Source organism: Caretta caretta, chromosome 17, assembly GCF_965140235.1.
Source record: "Caretta caretta isolate rCarCar2 chromosome 17, rCarCar1.hap1, whole genome shotgun sequence".
Lineage (NCBI taxonomy): Eukaryota > Metazoa > Chordata > Testudines > Cheloniidae > Caretta > Caretta caretta.
Window position 1 is genome coordinate 5465162 of NC_134222.1, and position 21298 is coordinate 5486459.

Sequence of the window (21298 nt, forward strand, 5' to 3'; positions counted from 1 at the left end):
CCTTCTCCAAGGGGAGAAGTGTTTGCAGTGGAGTGTCTTGTTTTGGTCGGCTGGCTTTTTTTTATGAAAGTACATGTTGCTATGTATTTGTGAGAGAAGGCCAGGTCAAAGAAACACCTCAGAATGGAAAGTGGTGAGAGTTGTGATGGTCCTTAGTTCCTGGAGGAGTTAATTCTGTTTAGTTCAGTTATAAGAGACTAAAAAGCTGGTCCTCTGCCCCTTGATAGCATCTTTCATTTTAAGGATCTCAAAGTGCTTTACATGCTAACTAAACCACCTGACCTTCCTGTGTGACTTACCATCATTTTACAGAAGTAATTGAAAGCTTTTAACTGAGTCATAGAATAGTTAAGTGATTTATCTAGAATCTCGTACAGTGAATTGTTGTCAGAAGTTAGACTAGAACCCAGGGGTCCTGACTCCTTTGCCCACTCTTCTAATAATTAAACGTGTTGTCCCCCTTATCTGCACCATCCAGACAGAGAAGGTCCATGTAGCATAGGCTGTTTTTTTTTCTTCTCTTTGAATGCATTGAGGTTTACAGTTCGTATATGGGAGGTTGTAGTGCTTCTGTGTTTGCCTGTTCAGTTTGGGTGACTGTCTCCACTGTTGTAATCTTTCCTTTGTTGTAATTCCTTCCTTTGGCTGTTGGACAATCCCCAAGGCCTTCTGGCTGGGAGTGAGGCTCTTCTCTGAAACCAATGGTCTTCTCTACTTCTGGTGTATTCTTATGACTTCACTACAGCATGAACTGGCTTCTTATTTACTGAATTTGCAACATCTGACAGTTTAAAGTCCCGTCAACACTCTTCCTGGCACTGTTAGCTGTTCTGTTCAAAAACAGCAGTCAAGCTGTCAGTTTTTCCAGCATGAAAGTTACTAGCAAGGTTCCACTGCACAAAGTGGATGGGAATTTTTTTTTAAACAAACATGCTAGGTGAAACCATGAGATTGGCTACTACCCAGCGTAGTTTGTAGCACACACGGTTTTGACATTTTTCTTTAATCCTGTTACAAGCATATTTTCATTGATACAGCTGCGGTTATCAATGTTGCAAAAAATATAACTATGTTCTGTCACTGTAAGTCCCAGTATTCTATTGAACTTTGGCATTAAATCAAAGGGATTAAACCAAAGCACATTTACACTTTACAAGTCTCTCCTGAGATGGGAGTGTGAGGGGGAAAGGGTTGCACTCTTCTGACAGTTAGCCTGTGGATCTGATTTTTTCCCACACCTCTCCCTACTTCAGTTTTTTGCATTTTTTTATTTTTTGCATAATAACTGAGGAAAGAGACCACCTCTGAGTGCAGCACAAACACAAGGAAGTGCCATTTTCCTGTGGGGGAACTACTAACAAAAAGTGTTGGCACTGCTTTAAAAACAGTTGTCTTTTTGCAACTGAGGGGAGAATTAGGAATGAGAAGCAAGGTATTTTAGCTGTGTTGATTCAGCTTGCTGTTACAGAGCTGTGGAAAAAAACTTGGGTTTCTTTAAGCCTACTAAGCATTTTGTTGCTAAGCTTTAGAGAGCAACCAGAATATTTACAAGAAGGAAAAAACCTTTTAAAGCACTTGTGCCCCCAAAGCACATTGCTTAATTTTGTCCCATTTACCAGTAACTCTGGGATAAAATCAACCCCTCCCCATGTATTTCAGTGGGCATTTGTATTCCAAAGAGTTGACTTGCGAAGGTAAGGTGACTCTTTCTTTCAGGACATTTTATTTGGCTTGCTGAAGAAACTATTCCAACAAAAGAAGCCTCCCAAGAGAAGGAAAGCCTTGAAGGTGGTGGTGATGTCAGCCACCCTGGAGGTAGACAAGCTCTCAGAGTTCTTTGGAGGCTGCACAGTGGTGGACATTCCAGGAAGGAATTATCCCGTCAAGGAGATATTCTGCAGCCTGCTTGGCCCAAAGGATGCAGAAAGCTCTGCTTATGTTACAGAGGTATTGCTTATTTTCCTTTGCCTGTTTGCCATGTTCTCTCTGTTAGCTGTATGATGATGAGCTCTTAAAGAGCATTGGAGCTCATCTCTGCATGAAGAATTAAACACTTCATGCAAGGCTGGTTTCTCAAGCTTCCTAGTTTTTGTGGTGGAAAGTGGGAGGAGGGAATTGATTTACACTGTCAGTTACAACCAGTGATGAGAAAAGCTCTAATTCCAGCAGATAATTCTGTTAGTGGTGCTTGTTTCAGGCTGTAAAAGTGACCCTGGATATCCACTTGAATGAGTCAGCGGGAGACATCTTGGTTTTTCTGACTGGTGAGAATTCCTTTTTACTTGAAAAACTCTATCCTGTGCCAAATAGTGGCCTTGCCAACAGAAAGAATTGTCTTACTGCTGAATGCCCAGATCATTCTAGAACAGTGGGCACTGGGGGCATTAGAGCTGTGTCTAGATGCATCACTGCAGCAATGCACAACTGAGCTAGGGCACGGAAGGCAAATATAGAGAAAGTGGCTGTGGCAAACATGTAATGATTTTAGATTGTGAGTGGGATTTTCGAAAGGCTTAGGACCACAAGTCCCATTGAAAGATAATAGAACTTTGTTTCTAAGTCACTTAGGCACTTCCAAAAATCCTATCCTAAAGCTGTTTGGATAGCTTTTCCAACTGTGGTTATTATATACCTCTAACATTGCCTCTAGTCCTGATGTTTCTGTCCTATCCTAATGGTCAGAAGAAAGATGCCCTAACTACCTCCCTATTCCTTTATAAATCCAGTCTTTCAGGATTTGGATTGTGTGATGGCAGTAGTCACTAGTGGTTATAGAAGTACAGAACAACAAGATCAGAGTCCAGCCCCCTACCAGGGCAGGATATAGTCCCTTGAGAGAGGTGTTATTAGATAATAAAGACTAAGCCAAAAAGTTGAAAATAAACCACATCTAGTTATATATCCACTCTTCTGCCCTTTGGAAAAGAGAGATTCTATACAGAAAGTTACACAGCTTGCCTCACTAGGAAGCAGGAGTACGAAATCTTGTTTTATGGGATGTGAAAAGAGGAAAGAAAATGACTGGTGTCACTTTTCTTCTATGGACCTGTTCTTACATTCCTTGCACACCAGAACCTCGCCCTGATTTCATAGGGGGCTTTAAACAAACAAAATAATCAAGTTGATCAACTCTTTCCAATATGGGAGAGAAGATAAACTCCAGATTGGTTTTTCTATGTTCATGTAGAAGAATGAAGCATGCATTGTATATTTGTACAGTATAAGTTTTTCCTGCTATCTTCTGGAAGAGAGAAGCTCCTTAAATAATCCTCCTGGCAAAAACTCAGTTAATTTATAATTCAGGTTGCTGAAAGAGTTAATAAAACCTGATACAAAATACATGTCAAAACCATCACTGTTGCACAGAAACCCTAAGCATAAATCCCAGTTTGAAAAGACTGCAAGTGACCAGTTAATTTTCCTTTACCCTCGCAGTTGTACTGACATCTCCATAGTATGTATAAAAGACTAGATTGTGTAGAGTTGTTGCAAACTAACAAGGTAAAGTCCTCACTAAATAGTTTATATTTTAAGTGCTTCTGTATTTTGCTTTAGGACAATCTGAGATAGAAAGAACATGCGACTTACTTTTCCAAAAAGCGGAATCTATTGATTACCGCTATGATGTGCAAGATGGTTCTGTTGAAGGTTTGCTTATCTTACCATTGTATGGGTCAATGCCAACAGGTAAGGCTTACTGAATTAAACATAATGTTATGTTTAGTTCATGCAGATTTTAGCTGCAGTTAATGGTTACATGGGACATCGTGGACAAATACTTTTATTTTGAATGGAAACAACCCAGATATTTGCTTACCTGTTTGAGAGATTAATAAAGCAGTATTGTCACAAGCTAATCATAATCTGGCCAAGTCAATTCTTGCTCGGGAACCATGAATTAAAATCCATATGCTGCTGGAAGTGGCAGTGTTGGCTTAGAAGGCAGTGCCCTTCTCTCCAGATCAGTCCTGAGTGACCGTCCTAGCATGGAAAAAGTGAATGCCGTGTTGTTGGAAGTTCGGTCTTTCAGTTTGTACCAGACCCCAAAGTTCTGACTACTTGTGGTTATTAAAAATGTCATAGTGGTGTTCACAAGAATTTGCTGGCTTTGATGTCCTGGCCAAACTTCAGCACTGATGATGACATTCTGCCTCTCTGAAATTCCCGTTGCAGCCTCAATAGGAAAAGGTATTATTTTCTGTAACAAAAAAGAATTGTATTGTGTGCTGGTTCATAAAGGCAGTTGGCAAAAATCCATTAAATAGTCAGATCCTGTCAATACCTTTTCATAATGACATGTTGTCTTTCCTGTACTGAAAACGCACATAACTTTTCTTGTAAAGCTGTTGCATTCTTCTGCTTCTATCAAGGAAAATTCTTGTGTCGTAACGAGAAGCCTGAGGATTCCCTAGCTATGAGTGGATCGTCATACTTGCCCTCAGGATTCCAGTTGTAGCTACTGTCCTTCCACCTAAGGAATGGATGGAATTATTATTGTTAAAGCTCATTAACTCTGCTCTTTAACTGGCTAATGGGGGTGTTGAGTGCCAGGAAGTCTTTCTCCTTTTAGTCCAGGGTTTGCTTTTAAAATAAAGTATAGTTTCAAAAGCTTCACATTCAATTTGTGGATAATGTCTGTTATGGGGAGATATGATACCCATTTTCAATTAAAATATGTTTGGTAGCTGTTACAAAAGGGATTTGACATAATTGCTCCGTTGTGTTGCTACAATTAATCTTAATCAACAGTTACCTTTTTAAAAAAAAAAAAAAAAAGATAAAAGTATTGCCAATAAGATATGTGGCAATAGGATTATACATACAAGAGAAGATACAAAGAGTGTGGTGTTACACCTATATAGAAGGTGTAAATTACTGAACGAAGTCAGTCTGCGGTGTCACTGCCTAATTTTGAAGGGTTTAGAAACGCAGGCTTCATGACCCTTATAAAAACAGGTGTGTTTTCACTTCAGATGATCTTGAATGTGGTATTTAATTGTGGGGTGCAATGTGTAGAATGCTGAAAGGCAGAATAAATATACATGAGAAGAATAGGTCAGCAATTTTAGAGCCTGGAAACCTTTGTAGGGAGTATATTGGTTGAAGACATGTGGGGAGGGTGCAGACCTTGTTCCCTCCCAAAAAGATTTGCTGAGGGTTGAATGAGAGAGGGAGTTATTTATTTTTACAACACCAAAGGTACCAGGATAGTGCTTGAAAGCCATCATTATTTTATTATTGTGCTAGTGCCTAGGACCCCCCCGAACGTGGCAATATATAAACACACAACAAAAAGATGGGCCATGCCCCAAAGAGCTTGCAATCTAAGTATAAACATATGACTTTAGGGGGGGATTTTGAAAGGCACAGAGGAAAGTTAGATGCCCAATTCTCATCTGTGCCTTAGGAGACTTTCAAAATAAGACCGAGGGAAATGTGGTGTTACCCAAAAAATCCATCTTATCTTAACCTACAGTAAGGTATGTTAAGGTTTTAACTAATTTTGATGGGAAACTTATTCTATTGATCTCCAGTTGCTTTGGTTTCTTAGACCTCAGGTTGTTTCTTAACATGCTTTAAATCCTTCTTAAACATTCCATTTTTTGAGCTGGCATTTTGCTTGGTTCCCTACGTCTGTATTTCTCTTGCACAAGAGCTATTCAAAAGGGCTGCACTTAAAAGCACTTAAGCTAGAGACTTTCTTAAGGAACAACAGAGAAGAGGTGATGTTCCCGACAAGTATATTAAAGACTATTGTAAAGCAGTTCTTGTTTTGAAATTCATCTCCTGGCTCACTTTTAGTTTTAACCCAAGGACCTCCATTAATTTTCTGTCTTTAGTGGGTAATCTTGTCCTTTTCTAGAGTAGGAATTTGACTTTTGTGCATCCTGACGTAAAGGATTAATTGATGGACTCTTTCTCTTTAGATCAGCAGAGAAGAATATTTTTGCCACCTCCTCCAGGCATTAGAAAATGTGTTGTATCCACAAACGTTGCTGCAACTTCTCTGACAGTTGATGGAATCAGGTATCTATTTCCTGTCCTTGGTAAAAGCTGTAACCAAGGGTCTGACTCAAAGTTGCATTAGAATTGGAAAAACCTCATCCAGTTCTCCCCTTCCTGTTTCTGTTGTTCTGATCCTGCTGAGTAATTACATGCCCTTTTGCAGTAAGTGACTCTTCTCTTTATGTAGACCAGAAATGTTTCTTAATCAGTTTAATAAATTAATGCATCGCTTTTGCTCTGGCACTCTTAAATAGGCTTAAAGAGTTCTTAATATCAGTTTATCTTATTTTGAAACCAAACCCAGTACTTTGATTCCACTAAATCAGGAAAGCTTATGCTCTAATAAATTTGTTAGTCTCTAAGGTGCCACAAATACTCCTGTTCTTTTTGCGGATACAGACTAACACGGCTGCTACTCTGAAACTAAATCAGTGTAATTTCTGTGTAGACAAGCCCTATATGAAGAATTTCCTCAAGGTTCATCCCATTGTAGTTCAGTAATTGGCCAGCAGAGTGAAACTATCTTCTTCCACATTTACAGACCAACTGTGTTCCATCTGACATGTTACTAATTGACTGACTAAGGATAAGGAACCTAAGCCACTGCCTGATCTAGGTCCTTTTTCCTGTATCTTAAGATATTTTTAATTTTTTTTAGGTATGTAGTTGATAGTGGATTTGTGAAGCAGTTAAATCATAACCCCAGGGTTGGCTTGGACATACTGGAGGTGGTTCCCATTTCAAAGTAAGTTAGAAGAAAGGTAGTTTACTTTCTGGTTTGAGAAAAGTCCTCAGATTGCCTTTGAAAGTTGCTCTGAATGTACTGTGTGACTGCCAATTTTCCCAATATAAAGAAGAGCAGAGAGATCTTGGAGACACTGCAGCACATTTAGCTTTAATTTGCAGCTCTGTCAGGTCAATATTTAGAAAACATCAGGGATAGTAAATAAAACATTTTAGTAGAGCATGGTACTTTAATTTTAATCATGAACAGTGAGGAAGAACTCACCATGTATTATCTGTAATCTGAAAATGATTTACACATCATCTTTCCGGTACTGAGCACAACTAATTGAAAGAAGTTCAGGAAGTTTTGCCCAATATCACTTCTTCATGCTGTTACATTTTGTATAGCAGGGTTCCTGTACAATATATTAAATCCTACATCCAGAGACACACAAATTGCTATCGTTGATCATAATTATAGGGTGCTTGGCTACTTTGACATGCACAGCATTATTTTTCTTTGCTTATTTTTGGAGGAGTGAAGCAATGCAACGAGCTGGCCGAGCTGGCAGGACATCACCTGGAAAATGCTACAGGGTGTACAGCAAGGAATTCTGGGATCAGTGTATGCCTAATCACATGATCCCAGAGATAAAGAGAACTAGTCTTACATCTGTGATCTTGACCTTGAAGTGCCTTGCTGTACATGATGTCATAAGGTAACCCATGGTGGAGGCAATTGTAATCTCCCTCCTGAGTCTTGGCAATGCGTATTAGAGGGGGTTGGCACACTATGTCATGTTGGTACCAAGAACACAGTTAGGTATCAGGGAAAATGGGACAATTCCACAACATCAACTCTTCTGTCGTTCTCCTAAAAATCTCCAGTGTTAGGCTGTGTCTTAGGCTTTAGATCTCTTTGGGGATCTGTCAAAACTAGCTCCTGAAATAGCAGTAATCTTTGTTAGTGTTTTAAAGGAACGTTGTTGAGGTTTGTATGCCTAAAACTTGACCCTGGTGGAATAATTAACGTGAGGGTCCCATGTGCAGGGTGTGTGTGTAAATATAGATATATTTGTGTGTGCAGACAGAGCTCTTTTGGGATATGGAAGCTATTTTCTTCATTAAAGAGAAATGTGTAACTATTATATATACACGTGCACACACAGTTTCCCCTTGGTTGTTGACCTGTATTGAAGGATTCCAGGAGTGTTGTAATATATAAAACACTTACAGCTTTAACCAACTACCTTGAGCCCAAGCTGTGGAATTTATCCAGCCTTTCTGTTTGTAGGTTCCCCTATTTGGACCGCCCTGAAGAGAGGCATATTTTAGAGGCTCTTAAGCAACTTTACCAGTGTGATGCTATTGACAGGTAAAAAGGGCAAAAACAAACTTTTTACCTTTTCAACCTTAGTACTTACAAAAAGTTTTTGTGACTTAATTTTGTACTGTTAACGAGTTGCAACATAAAGTAGATTACTTTCCTCAGCAGTAGAGCACATATATTAGTTTGCGCATGAACTTAAATATTTTTCAGTCTGAAAAGAATGTTCTGATCCAAGAGGAAGGATGGGCCACTGGTTGGGGCACTAACCTGGGACTCAGGAGACCTGGATTCAGTTCCTTGCTCTGTTCCAGATTTTCCTGTGTGACGTTGGGCAAGTCACTTAGTCTTTCTGTGCTTTATTTCCCCATCTGTAAAATGGGGAAAATAACACCTCACAGGGCTGTTGTGAGGCTAAATATGCTAAAGTGTGTGAGATACCCAGACATAACAGTAATGGGGCCTATATGATACTTAAGAGAGTAGCACACACACATCTTATCCTAAGCTTCTAAGAATTCTTCACACTAATCCTGCACTCAAAACCCCCACTGACAGTGCAGATGGGGCAGGACGTGGGCAAGCTGTGGGAGAGTTTAGGCTAGAGGATCATCTGCTGTCTGGATTTGCTAGGCCTCTGTCTCTTCTGGGCCTCTGGGGAGTGTGTGTTTATATAAGAGCCAATGAAGGCTCTGTTGGAGATGTCCTGGCTACTTGGGTCTTGTACCTATGTTCTGGCCTTACAGATTGAGTCTGTTCAATCTGATGTTTGAATCTTTTCCTCCCAATAAGGAGAGGCCGCGTGACAAGACTGGGAGAGTTTTTGGTGCAATTTCCTCTCCCTCCAAACCTGACCTGTGCTGTCATAAAGGCAGCTTCTCTTGACTGCGAAGATCTGTTGCTTCCCATAGCTGCGATGTTGTCTGTGGAAAATGTCTTCATACGGCCTGGTAAGAAACCCCATTCTTCAGAAGCAGGTCCTCAAAAGTTATGAATTGTATCCTGAGCAGAATGTGTGCTGGGAGGTGGTTGGTCAACACCCAGTGCTCAGTCTGGAGAACTTTGTCCTTAATGTCCTTTTGCATTTTGTCTTTCACTTCTTCACTAGTTTTCCATTCCTAATGTCATTAGTTATGTGAAGCCACAGCTCATCACATACACACACTTCAGTCATCAGTAGGAATCATCATCTGGGAATCTCCAGCAAAAGAAACACAAGCTCCTATCACTTGAGCTAAAAGAATGACTCCCTTGAGCTGTCAGTAAGGAGCAAGCTTGTACTCTCAACTAGCCCAGTCACCAGAGGGAGACATGGCTGCATACCCTAAGCCAGTGTATTTCGTAAACGCTGTCTGTAGCAGCTTGGGGAGCGTCACTGTTGAAAGATGCCGTTGCAATTGGCAGGCGCAGATCTAGTATTGTAACAAAAAATAACACCTCATCAGATGCTACCTGGATCCACTTTTGGTCAATCTGCAGTGAGAGACCAAGAGCTGACTAGATTAAAAGAATGAACTCACCCTAGAAGTGTTCCCTCTGGGGCAGGATTATTAGTCTGTGTGGGGGAAACATGAACTGCTGCTGCTGGTCCTATGCCAATTCTGTGACTAACCAGAAGATTTAATTCTGCTGGGCTTTCAGATCAGAACCTTTCACTAGCACTGAGCTCACTTGCTTTTTAAAAAAGTGTGTGTAGCAAAGCCTTGGGGAGAACTTTGTCCTTTCTGCTCGTGTTCATTGTCCGTGTCTGGTTATCTCTGTAACGTATTAACTTGTTTTTGTTGATACAGCGGCAAAAGCCAGTTCAGACATTCAGCACCTTGAAAGTGAGCTATCAGAGGATTTTTGCTGTTGGATGGTACTCTGCAGTTCCTCACACTCCCATAGACTTGATTTTTGCTTTCCCATTCTCCCTCTGGCTCCTTTTGCAGCTTGTTCACATTTCCTTTTCAGCCAGCTAACAAACTAGTGCAGGGACTCCAGTCCCTGTTAAACAGTGTAGCTGTCAATCTGGAAACAAGGGATCATGGCATAGGCTCACATCCTGCAAATACTTACTCATGTGCTTAAAGCTAAGTGCATGAGTACTGTTGTTGACTTCAGTGGAGCCACATGTGTTTGAAATTAAATACCTGAATGTATGTGTGGTCAGGGCCTGGGGAAGTGCAGCAGCATACTGCATTGGCCTAAAGTAGCCATATCTATCTATACTTGGGGTTGGGTAGTCCTTTGGGGCTCAAAATTTGAGGTCAAAGTTCTGAAATGTTATTTCTTTGGCATGACACATTCTTTGCAGTTACATGAAGGTTTCTGTGGACTCGTGGGTTGAGTTTTATGTCAAACTATTGATTTATTTTATCTATCCATCGCCATGTTATCTGGACTTCATGACATAAGTTAGGTTCAACAGGGTAAATGAAACTGCCCACAAATAGCAGCAGCAGGCCCTGTTTTTTTGGTCTCATCTGAAATGTGAGGGCCTGCTGCTCAGATGATGAAATCTTCCACTCACTTGATTTCTAGAAACTCTTTAAACTCTGGTTTCAGAGTAGCAGCCGTGTTAGTCTGTGTTCGCAAAAAGAACAGGAGTACTTGTGGCACCTTAGAGACTAACCAATTTATTTGAGCATGAGCTTTCATAAGCTACAGCTCACTTCATCGGATGCATTCAGTGGAAAATACAGTGGGGAGATTTATATACATAGAGAACATGAAACAATGGGTGTTACCATATACACTGTAACCAGAGTGATCACTTAAGGTGCTCTATTACCAGCAGGAGGGCGGGGGAGGACATTTTGTAGTGATAATCAAGGTGGGCCATTTCCAGCAGTTGACAAGAACGTCTGAGGAACAGTGGGGGGTGGGGGATAAACATGGGGAAGTAGTTTTACTTTGTGTAATGACCCATTCACTCCCAGTCTCTATTCAAGCCTAATCGTATCCAGTTTGCAAATTAATTCCAATTCGGCAGTCTCTCGTTGGAGTCTGTTTTTGAAGTTTTTTTATTGAAGAATTGCCACTTTTAGGTCTGTAATTGAGTGACCAGAGAGATTGAAGCGTTCTCCAACTGGTTTGTGTCCATTTATTCTTTTACATACATTGGTCAAACTGGACAGTCTCTACGTAAAAGAATAAATGGACACAAATCAAGACGTCAAGAATGATAACATTCAAAAACCAGTCGGAGAACACTTCAGTCTCTCTGGTCACTTGATTACAGACCTAAAAGTGGCAATTCTTCAACAAAAAAACTTCAAAAACAGACTCCAGCGAGAGACTGCTGAATTGGAATTAGTTTGCAAACTAGATACAATTAACTTAAGCTTGAATAGAGACTGGGAGTGGATGGGTCATTACACAAAGTAAAACTACTTTCCCATGTTTATCCCCCACCCCCCACTGTTCCTCAGACGTTCTTGTCAACTGCTGGAAATAGCCCACCTTGATTATCACTATGAAAGGTCCCCCCATACCCCTCCTGCTGGTAATAGCTCACCTTAAGTGATCCCTCTGGTTACAGTGTGTATGGTAACACCCATTGTTTCATGTTCTCTATGTATATAAATCTCCCCACTGTATTTTCCACTGAATGCATCCGATGAAGTGAGCTGTAGCTCATGAAAGCTTATGCTCAAATAAATTTGTTAGTCTCTAAGGTACCACAAGTACTCCTTTTCTTTCTTTAAACTCTGTTGCTTTTGTATATTTTCATGTTGTCATTCTACATGACAACTCAGAATTTATCATCAGAGAGAACAATACTCACTTACTTTCCCAAGGAGAGAGTTTAGCACTTGCATCAAAGCTACATCTCTAGTGCTGGCTGACAGTTTTAATCACAGCCTTAGCAGCAGCTTCATGTTCTCAGAAGTGGGAGAGACAAAACTGAGGCTGGGGGTGGGAGGGAAAGAAATGAGTCTTAAAATAATCTAAATAAAGAGCCAAGACTTTTAGCTGCACCTTAGAGAGATTATAGAAAACTAAGGTAGGAGTGACAAATGAAAATTGAATTTGTTAAAGTGAAATATAACTTAGTATTTCCTCAGATGACCTTCTGAAACAAAAGGAAGCAGAACTCCGCCACCAGGAGCTGTCATTAGAGGCAGGAGGATGCAATGATTTTGCAACCCTTTTAAACATCTTTGAACAGTGCAAATCAAGGTACTTATGAATAGGTATTTATTCAATACACAGAAGATATCAACTGGGAGTTCTATTGTACATTTATTGTCTAAAGCCCATCTATGTGTACATGTGCTCATACCCAGATGCGGATTTTTGCATACTGTAATATATGTAGAGTACAAGGAATCTGCTGTCTGAATTTACAAAATATCTGAATGTTTGTCTTCTTTGTACAACCATAATAAAAAATAGTAGCAACTTTCTGCCTTTCACTTACGAAAGGCCTCGTTATAACACCAGTATCTCTATTCCTAGCAAGTCTCCTGTAGCTTGGTGCCAGAAACACTGGGTCCACTTCAGAGCTTTAAAATCTGCTTTTAGTGTGGAAGCACAACTTCAGGAAATAACCAGTAAGCTTAAACAGGTGAACAAACTTCCTTCTAATGTAAATTAGTGGTATTTGTCTTTGCACAAGTGCCTGTGTTAGATGTGTACTGCAGTATGGAGTCTTCACTAGATGGCCACCATCTTTGTCCTAATCTAAACTCATTTTCTTAGTTTTTTTTTTTTTTTTTAATAAGTACACACCTCATTGTAGCCTAATCCTAAATTTGTGGTGTAATGGTAGGAACGGACAAAAGGAAGGTAATATAAAATAGCTGACTATGAAGTGTGAAACACAAGGTTTAAGCTCCTGAGTGGGGAAAAGTGTGACCAATTTTCCTTTAACAAAGACACTAATCCATTTTGTGCTGCTCTTTATACAGCTGTCAGACTTCCCAAGAGAGCGTTTTGATGGCTCCAAAAATGAGATACTCCGAAGATGTCTGTGCACGGGGTACTTCACCAATGTAGCCAGAAGGTAAGGAGTGGAGTTTTGGGAATTGCATAGAAAAGATTTGCCACATTCGTTAGTATGTGATTATAAATCAAAACAAATAGTCGCAAGACTGTACCACAGCTTATTAAAAGGGTCAACTTCACTTGTTACAGCAGGAGAGGAGCTGTCGGAGTGCAGGACTGGGAGCCAGGAGTCTTAATTTCCAGGGCCAGCTCTGCCACTGACTCTCATTGTAATTTTGGACAAATTATTTAACTTCTTGGTATCTCAGTCTCCATATCTGTGAAATGTGGGGGGATAATACTTAATTACTCACCTTGCAGGGGGCTTTGGGAAGCCTAGCTAATATTTGTAAAGGGCTTTGTGGATGTCAGCATGATCATCTGTCAGCAAGATGGAAATCTAAAACCATATTTGTCACAGAATCAAAAGTTTGGACTGAAAAGAGAGTTAATATGATGTATAAAGAGATGTTTTAATCCGTATCTAGTTTTTACACTTATTTCTGGAAAGTTTATTTTTTCTATGCTAACCATTTTCTCCTATCCTGCTGCTGCTCTTTTTAGATTATGTTGCTGTCTAAGCACAGCTAAGCATGTCACTGGATATAAAAATATTCCTCATGCTTTTAGGTCCGCAGGCAGGACATTCTGCACGATGGACGGACATGGTAGCATAGTCCATCTTCATCCTTCATCAGCAGTAAGTTACTTACTTCTGCTAATAGTTGTCTGGGTGTTTTTTTCAGGTAAATGGGAAAACAAAGCAGGCTATGCAAATTGTTTCCCTGATCTTTGGCTTGCTTGTTCCTGGTGTAAGATTGAAGCTAGCTTCTGGCCATATGGAATATTGTACACAGCCTCCATACTGTAAGACACTAGCCTATACCACATCTTTCCTTAGGGAGTCGCACAGAATCAGAATCCATACAAATGTTTGGTTTGTGAAGGGAATGTAATCTAGTGGCTATAACCCAGAACTGGAAAATTAGTAGATCTGAATTTTGGCTCTGACTCTTACTGACTTTCTGTGCAATTTTGGGCAAGTCACTAACTTCTATACCTCAGTTTTCCCGTCTGCAACAAGGAGATAATTATTAACTTACCTCACAGGCTTTTTTAAGAGGATTAATCCATTCATGTGTCAGAAGTACTTGGAGATCCTCCTCTGGAAGATGCTCTAGAAATGAAAACCATTATTGATAAATGTAACTAAAGGCAACTCTAGGTTCTGAATTAGTCTGGTTAAAAATTGGATGTTTCAGCTTTCCAAAGTAAAAGCCATAGGAAGGCATGAAGGATTAAATATAACTTCTCAAAAGGGAATGTGGAGGAGAGCAAGACAAAAGGGTTTAGCTGTTAACCAGTTTGTGGCAAGAATCTGAATTAGGACCTGTGTTTTTTCTGCTGTCAATCTGCAGAGCACATTTATTGAAAGAATATCAAGATAGTAATCTGAAAAAATGTGAATAACTTTACCTTTAGCTCCATGACCAGGAACTTCAACCTGAATGGATCATCTTCCATGATGTCCTGGTCACATCTAAAATTTATGTGAGGATGGTGTGTCCTATTCGCTATGAGTGGGTCAAAGACTTGTTGCCCAAGTTACATGAAATTGATGTGTATGAACTGAGCAGTGTGGCACGGGAAGAGGTGACAGAGGAGGAAATAACCAAGTGGAAAAACAAGGAAGACCTCAAACGACAGTATGGTGAGCAAACTGGACTTAGCTTTCCATAAACCTGAATCAGAAATTGACGACTGCCTATTTTAGCCATATTAGGGGGCTGTGAATGAGAGAGATGGCATAAGCATACTGAGTATTGCAGCATCTAGGCTAGTGACTTCATATTTGTTAACCTGGCCACACCTCTTTTGATTTTTGTCTTCTGTCAGTAACATTAGCTGTGCACACTCCTGTAACTGGAAGAAAAGCATTTTGAACATGAACACCTATTTTCACAAGTTACTTGAGGTTTGGAAAGGGTATTTCCCCTACTGTAGAGAGTATAATTATTTGTTAACCTGATATTGTCAGAGAAAAATTCCAATAGCTATAATATTACAGATGAGAAAGAAAAAGGGGTAGGGTGAGGGGGGAGAGCATCAGAATTCATTGTCAGCAAAGTAACGTCCACAAAGTTTAACACCTGATTTAAAAATAATGGTCTGTGTTTAATTAAACTGGTGCATATTAACTGATTCAGCAGCTTGACATTCTCTGAATTCTTTTGTCAGTGGGTTCAGTAGAGAAGCCAAGTACTGAAAGGGCCCTTTCACCCCTGAGCTGCCCTTTCCAGACACGGATTTGAGAGACGCTGGCAGGGCCTTGTGAGGGAATCGTGAACTGTCACAGCCTGTGCTGTACCTGACCTGTGGATAAATAGGGAACTTCAGGCTTCAAGATAGCATGTTTTACCATCAGTACTTCCCTTAATTAAAAGAGTAATTGTAAAAAAAAAAAAAAAGAAAAAAGAAAAGAAAATATAAATCAAAATCATTTTAATGTTATGACAAATAATTCATGTTTCTCCAATACAATCAGGCAGGTGAAGTCATCCACTGCCATGATCTGAGATAGCTCAGTGGGAGCAGGAGAGAGTTTTCATTTCTAAGAGAGAAGTCCTGGAAGAGGGATCTACCTCCATTTTTATTTTCTTCTCCTTTCAAGATAAATCCAGAAAGGCATTTTTCCCAAGCCTTTTGTATTTTTTTTCAAAATGGAAGAGGTAGCATAGAAAAGTAACACATGCATAGAACTTGAGGCCCAAAGGCTCAGTTACAGTAAAACCAACATGATCCAGATATATACTAGGGGTGATCGCACGTGCAAATATTGACAAGAGGGTTGAGGGTAAGATTTTTCTATAACTTAAGTGTAGCTGGATATACAGTATATTTGTCTTTGAGACTTTAGTTTTTCCATAGAAAGGACGTCCTAGTTACTTTGCCGTTTGTCTCTTCTGGAGGTCGTTGGATCATCCATTGGCATGACTGAGAGCAGCACTTGAAAAATTTGAGCTTCTGTTGGTTTTAGTTGATCAGCTAACCCTATGAGTGTGAAGTCGGGGGGTGGAAGTGGCATTTATGACACACAATTGTACTGTTTTGTTTTTCTGTAGAAAAAATAAAATATGACTCTGCAAAGAAGATGGAGAAAAGGAATGATGATAAATCAATACAGGATGCCCGAGTGCGCTACCTCCAGAGAAAACAGCAAAGGGCACAGTGTATAAATGCCACGCTAAAGGAGATAGGCTAGTACAGCAATGAGTGCTCTTGCAAAGGCACTCAGTGCAATTGCTTGTTGATAAGCTTGCTGCATAAACACACCAAAAAAAAAAGAAAAGGTAAGAACTGAAGGAAGTTGCCAGTTCACATGGAGTCTGTCTGCTTGGGGGCACAAACCTGATACTCCTTGCTGTTTTTGTGACAGACAGTGAGGAAAGGTTAATGAGCTGAACTTTCATTGCCATGTGTCCTAGGCAGTAACTTATTCACTGCAAATGTGGCTGAAGAAGCAGTATTTACAGCCTGTTCTGTGTCACTCAGTTGGAATTGGAGTTGGCCACTAAAAAGGGGCATTGTGTCAATGCAATTTTTAGTCGCATTTTCTTGAAAACCTTGTGAAATAGAGTATAACTGTCCAGTGTTACATTTTTAAAAATATATATATTTATTTCCTTCTGTAAATTGTTGGCTTATAGGACCTGTCTGGTGTGATTGTTTCACTAAATTATGTATAATAACCATTTTTAAGTTGTATAGTACTTCATGTGCTCTTTTAACGAGGGAATAATAAGAATCCAAATTAGAAAGGTTTATGTCATTTACCTATGTTGTGCCTCATGCAGGATCATTACTTGCTCTGTATTTAGCTGTACCATACACAGTGATTGCTTTGGCATTAAAATGTCTCATTTGGATGAAATTTTTTTGGTAAATGGATGTTTGCGTTCTTGCCATCAAGGCATGGCCTGTTTTGTCATAGGGAAGTTGCCCCGCATTGCTATCATCTAGTTGGCAAAGAAGCAGCAGTCTGTCCATTTCTCCTCTCCAGATGGTTACATCCCACAATCCACCAACAGGCCACCGCCTCCTCAGAGCTGTCTGATTTAATGTTAGAATGTTAGTTTGTGAGAAGCATTTATGGGGTAAAAAAGATGGTGTCTACATCCTTGAATTAAGGGTAACTGTGGAAAGATGCTTCTTTTCTCGACGTTTGTTTACTTTCTAATATTTGTCATGAGTCTGTGGTTAGGCTTGGTGTGGGGCATTAGGAAGGGGTGTAATGTTTTCCTGCTGCTGATAAAGTTGCTTAGAGAAGAAAGCTATTGTGTGTGGATGCCCCCTTTCTTCAAGAGCGCTCTGGGACTGGACTAAAAATCAAAACAGTAATTTGAAAATATATGCAGATTGGTTAGATATTGAGAAGCATGCATCTGGCTGCCACCTTTTTGCACCAGTTCATAATATGACCAAACCACGCTGCCTGAGGTCAAGACTGAGTGAATGTCACTAGCAGCCGTCTCTTTATAGACGATGAAAAAAATGTGGTGGACAAGTTTTCACAAAACAGATGGCTTCCTCCTCTTACGATAATCCTATAATGTCTCATTAAGGTAAAGTTGTTTAGATATTAAGCGCCAGAAGGAAGGGACCATGTCTTCCTTTCTGTAAAATAATGAACTTTGTATCAAACCACTATTGCAGGTAATCAGCTCCAAAAAGGATAGCGTAACATTCCTACGTCTGAGCTCATGTTTCTTGTGGCTTTCATTTGTGGGTAGTGTCCAGCTGTGCTCTCTTCTGTCCACCCTCTTTGCTAATTGGTTGAGACATTTTTCATTATTATTTATTTCTATTATTGTAGTGCCTGGAAGCCTCGTCTGCTAGGTGCTGTACTGCCAGAGAATAAAAAGACAGCCCCTATCCCAAAGAGCTTACATGAAACCCAGGCTGCTTCTTCACAAAGAGTCTCCATTCTACTCCGATAGAAATCAACAGCAAAACTCCTGTTGGCTTCACAGGGTGGTACTGAGCACCTACATTTCCGGCTCCCTTTAATGGGAGATGCAGCTGCTTAGCTCCTCTGGCAGGTGTTTCTATTTGTGTCAATACAGCACCACTCAGTTACAAGACAGTGACACTGTTGGAACAGTGCAGCATGCAAAGCCTTAGAACAAAGAGGCTTCCCTGGTGCTATATTCTGAAGGGGTAGACTTGATGGCGTTTGTGGAAATGAATGCTTACATGTGAGTTGTGTAATATTTTTAGGCCTCTAGACTAACATTAGGAAGTAAGGTTTCAAAAGCCTGCAGGATACTAATTTGGATGAGATTGCAGGAAAACACTGTCTTGCATAAAAAGCAGTGTATCTAGTATACATTGTACTGCAATTTGTGATCAATATTAAAATTCTGTATTTCTGGCAGGGCCCATTATGTCTGGTGTGCTTTCCAAACAGAGAAGGAAGCATGATCCCTTCATCAAGGAGCTTTACAAGCTATAGAGGCTACAGAGTACTCCCTATGCTGCTCTGCAAAGGACAATGTTAACTCGCTGGATTGTAAGAGGCTTAGCTAAGGCTATATTACAGATATTAACAGTAATAACAGGAGCAAGAGCTAATGCCTACAGATTGTGTAAGTTGCAGCCATATTGCCTTTAACAATGTGAAATTCAGTGCTGCCCACGACTTCTCTAATTCCCTTTGTGTATACAAACTTCAGAGAGAGCTGCAAAATGAATGCCTTTCTAGTTCCTACAGGGATGAGTGAATCAATATATTCTTGGGTGAGATCAGTGTAAGTAGTAGTATGTCTAAGGCTCTTGCTTTGTTGTGTTTTACAGTGTATTCAAATGGAAGAGCTTTTTGTTCTTTCACAGTCATTACTTCAGTATGTGCTCTTTAGCAGCCAGCACTCTGTTCCTCGCTAATTTGATAGGTTCCTCCTTGCTTTTGCAAGGGGCCTGCAACCCAGTATCATACTGTATGAATGTGAATGCACTTGCAGTGTCCTTTCAGATGATGTCTGTACCACGTACTGAGTCTGACATTTGTAGGTATAACACACACTCCTACTCAGGGCCCATGTCCCTCCTGACATATAGTTATGCAGAGATTTCCTTTGACTTCCTTAGTAGCAATGAAGCATCCTTTTTTTAACTTGAAAAATGACATCAGTATCCCTGATTTTGCAGGCACAAAGTCCTAAACAAATAGGAACCAATTGGTTTCTTGCTATGGCAGAAGTGTTTGCTTAAAAAATAAAGTTACTGAGGAGCTATATTACATTTGATTTTTTTATCTTTCTAACTGAACACATCTGAGCCTCATCTCTTGCTTGTTAAGCCTTTTTAATCTATTAAATTGTTTTGCAGTTCTGGCAAATAAGCTTGAAAATGTGAATTTAAGATCCAACTATACAAGAAAGTAGCACTGCATCATAAGCCCACAGCATAAGGAAAATATGAATTTAGTTTGACGTGGTGTCCTTAACTTACCCTCTTTAATTTACTCTATTTGTTTGGCTACAGTAGTACATATGGTATGTAAGATCCTCTGATAAAGGACCACATGTGTTGTAATGCATTGGTTAAAGAGGCTATAACAGCTTTAACTCAACATATCTTATGTTTTTATGGGGTTAGGTTACAAGAGGATTTTTTTCTTATTTTTTTTAAGTTACTGTACGGGTAAGTTTGAAAATTTTCGTTATTGCCACTGCATACAGCAATAATGTTTTATTAAAAATCCCTCTGACAAGACCTGGAATTGTAGGGGACACCTGAAACCTTGGAATACTTTTCATTTTTGTATAATTTAAAAAAGATCCTGGCATGTGTTTCTGTGAAGGAAAGAGATGAATGTTGATTTGCTATATGGTCAGAATTGTATTTTGACCCTTTTCCTGCTTGTTATGAAGAACTGCTGATCCATGCACTGTAAATTAAAACTTTATATTCCATGAAGTGCAACAGGTTTATTTCCTAATCCAAAGTGGAAAGCAGAATGTGGTCAGACTCAAGCAAGCTAATCTGGATGGCGCACACAGTGGTGAACTTGGAGAAATCTCTCTCTGAGAAGGAAAAATATTGATTGGGCTCTGACATCTTTAGCAGCTTGTGGATGGGGATGCAATTTATTGAATAAGCTTCTGAAACACATTAGAAATTGCTGGTTTGTGCTCTCATGCAATGACCAGGGGAGACACTTGTTTTCTAGCCCATTCTCTTTATAAATCATGTATGCCCTACAGGCGTTGAGATCGGCTTATGGAAGCAAATCTTCAGATTGCTGGCAGGCAAGCTAATGTCATTAAAAGGTCTTGAGAAGTTAAATAGCAACCACGTCCTGCTTGAAGTAGAAAAGAAAAATGCCATAGACAAAGAATCCTCTTTAGGTAGGGAGTGCCCCTCATGGGACTTTCTTCTATGGGTTTTTTTGTTTTGTTTTTTTTAAATAAGGACTTTTTTATCCAAACACATTGCAGGAGGTGAGCAGAGCAAAAGTCAAATGGAAGCCGGTGCTGGCCTGTCAAACTGTTACTGTATCATAGCAGCTGTGGAGAGAATAAAATCTGGCCATTTATTTTGTGCAGAATTACAATGTGCGGAATGTTGAGTGTTGGAGGGCTGTGTGTGATCTGTGTGACGCACTGTGGCTATCCCTGAACTAGACAATGTGGACACTTTTTTTCTTTCTTCTTCTTTACATTCTGTCTCATAGGTTCATAGACAGAAAAGGCCAAAGATGTAATTGAGGCCATCTCTTGCAAGTATAATGGTCTGGTTCCCTGACAGAGCACGTAACAATTTTCTTTTTAATGTTTACATTTTCCTCTGTAGCAGAGATAGAAGTGGCCTTTAAGGGGCTATTCCTCGTTGTCTTCTTCAAAGACTGACCTTTGCATTCCGTCTCTCCTGAATGTGGACACCAGTCGCCTAGTGTAGTTTCAGAGTGACAAAAGCCAGTGTGCTCAGTCTGTGTACAGCTGTCATCCACTCTTTGGCATGAAGATGTTGATCAGTGATGTCAGCCTGAGAGCTTTTAAGCATTCCACTAAAGCTGATGTTGTTCATTCTGTCTGTTACACACACTAGAGCAGGGTAGCATTGCCCCTTTTCAGCCTGCAGGACTAGTCAAAGTTTAGAGCAGGGGCGATGTTCCAGTTGGATGTAGAAATTGATGGAGTCTGGTATTTTCTTTGATGCCATCTTGTTCATTTACAAGGAATGCAACCTCCTGCTTCTCTGCAGGAGGAA

At 40.0% G+C, this 21298-nt stretch overlaps 1 protein-coding gene and 1 long non-coding RNA gene across 6 annotated transcripts in view; one reads left to right on the forward strand and one right to left on the reverse strand.

The window, feature by feature from the left end:
- DHX40 (DEAH-box helicase 40) overlaps positions 1-20001 on the forward strand; it is a 140572-nt gene extending 120571 nt beyond the window's left edge. For 4 of the 5 annotated variants that reach the window (XM_075120843.1, XM_075120845.1, XM_048823576.2 and 1 more), the window contains 14 exons: positions 1717-1947; positions 2198-2264; positions 3556-3687; positions 5928-6027; positions 6665-6751; positions 7269-7451; positions 8027-8107; positions 8852-9009; positions 12109-12223; positions 12503-12611; positions 12955-13049; positions 13661-13730; positions 14513-14741; positions 16153-16961. In XM_075120843.1, the coding sequence (XP_074976944.1) occupies positions 1717-1947; positions 2198-2264; positions 3556-3687; positions 5928-6027; positions 6665-6751; positions 7269-7451; positions 8027-8107; positions 8852-9009; positions 12109-12223; positions 12503-12611; positions 12955-13049; positions 13661-13730; positions 14513-14741; positions 16153-16292 (1797 nt within the window). In that variant the 3' untranslated portion in view covers positions 16293-16961. Of the gene's footprint in view, positions 1-1716; positions 1948-2197; positions 2265-3555; positions 3688-5927; positions 6028-6664; positions 6752-7268; positions 7452-8026; positions 8108-8851; positions 9010-12108; positions 12224-12502; positions 12612-12954; positions 13050-13660; positions 13731-14512; positions 14742-16152; positions 16962-18465 lie in introns of those variants that run through there. The other variant, XR_012665363.1, reaches the window with a different exon arrangement.
- On the reverse strand, positions 3766-14209 carry LOC125623762 (uncharacterized). The gene is made up of 3 exons (XR_007353124.2): positions 14134-14209; positions 4283-4471; positions 3766-4198 (listed from the first exon to the last, which is right to left on the reverse strand). It is a non-coding gene; the product is annotated as an uncharacterized LOC125623762 (long non-coding RNA).
- Positions 20002-21298: the final 1297 nt, after the last annotated feature.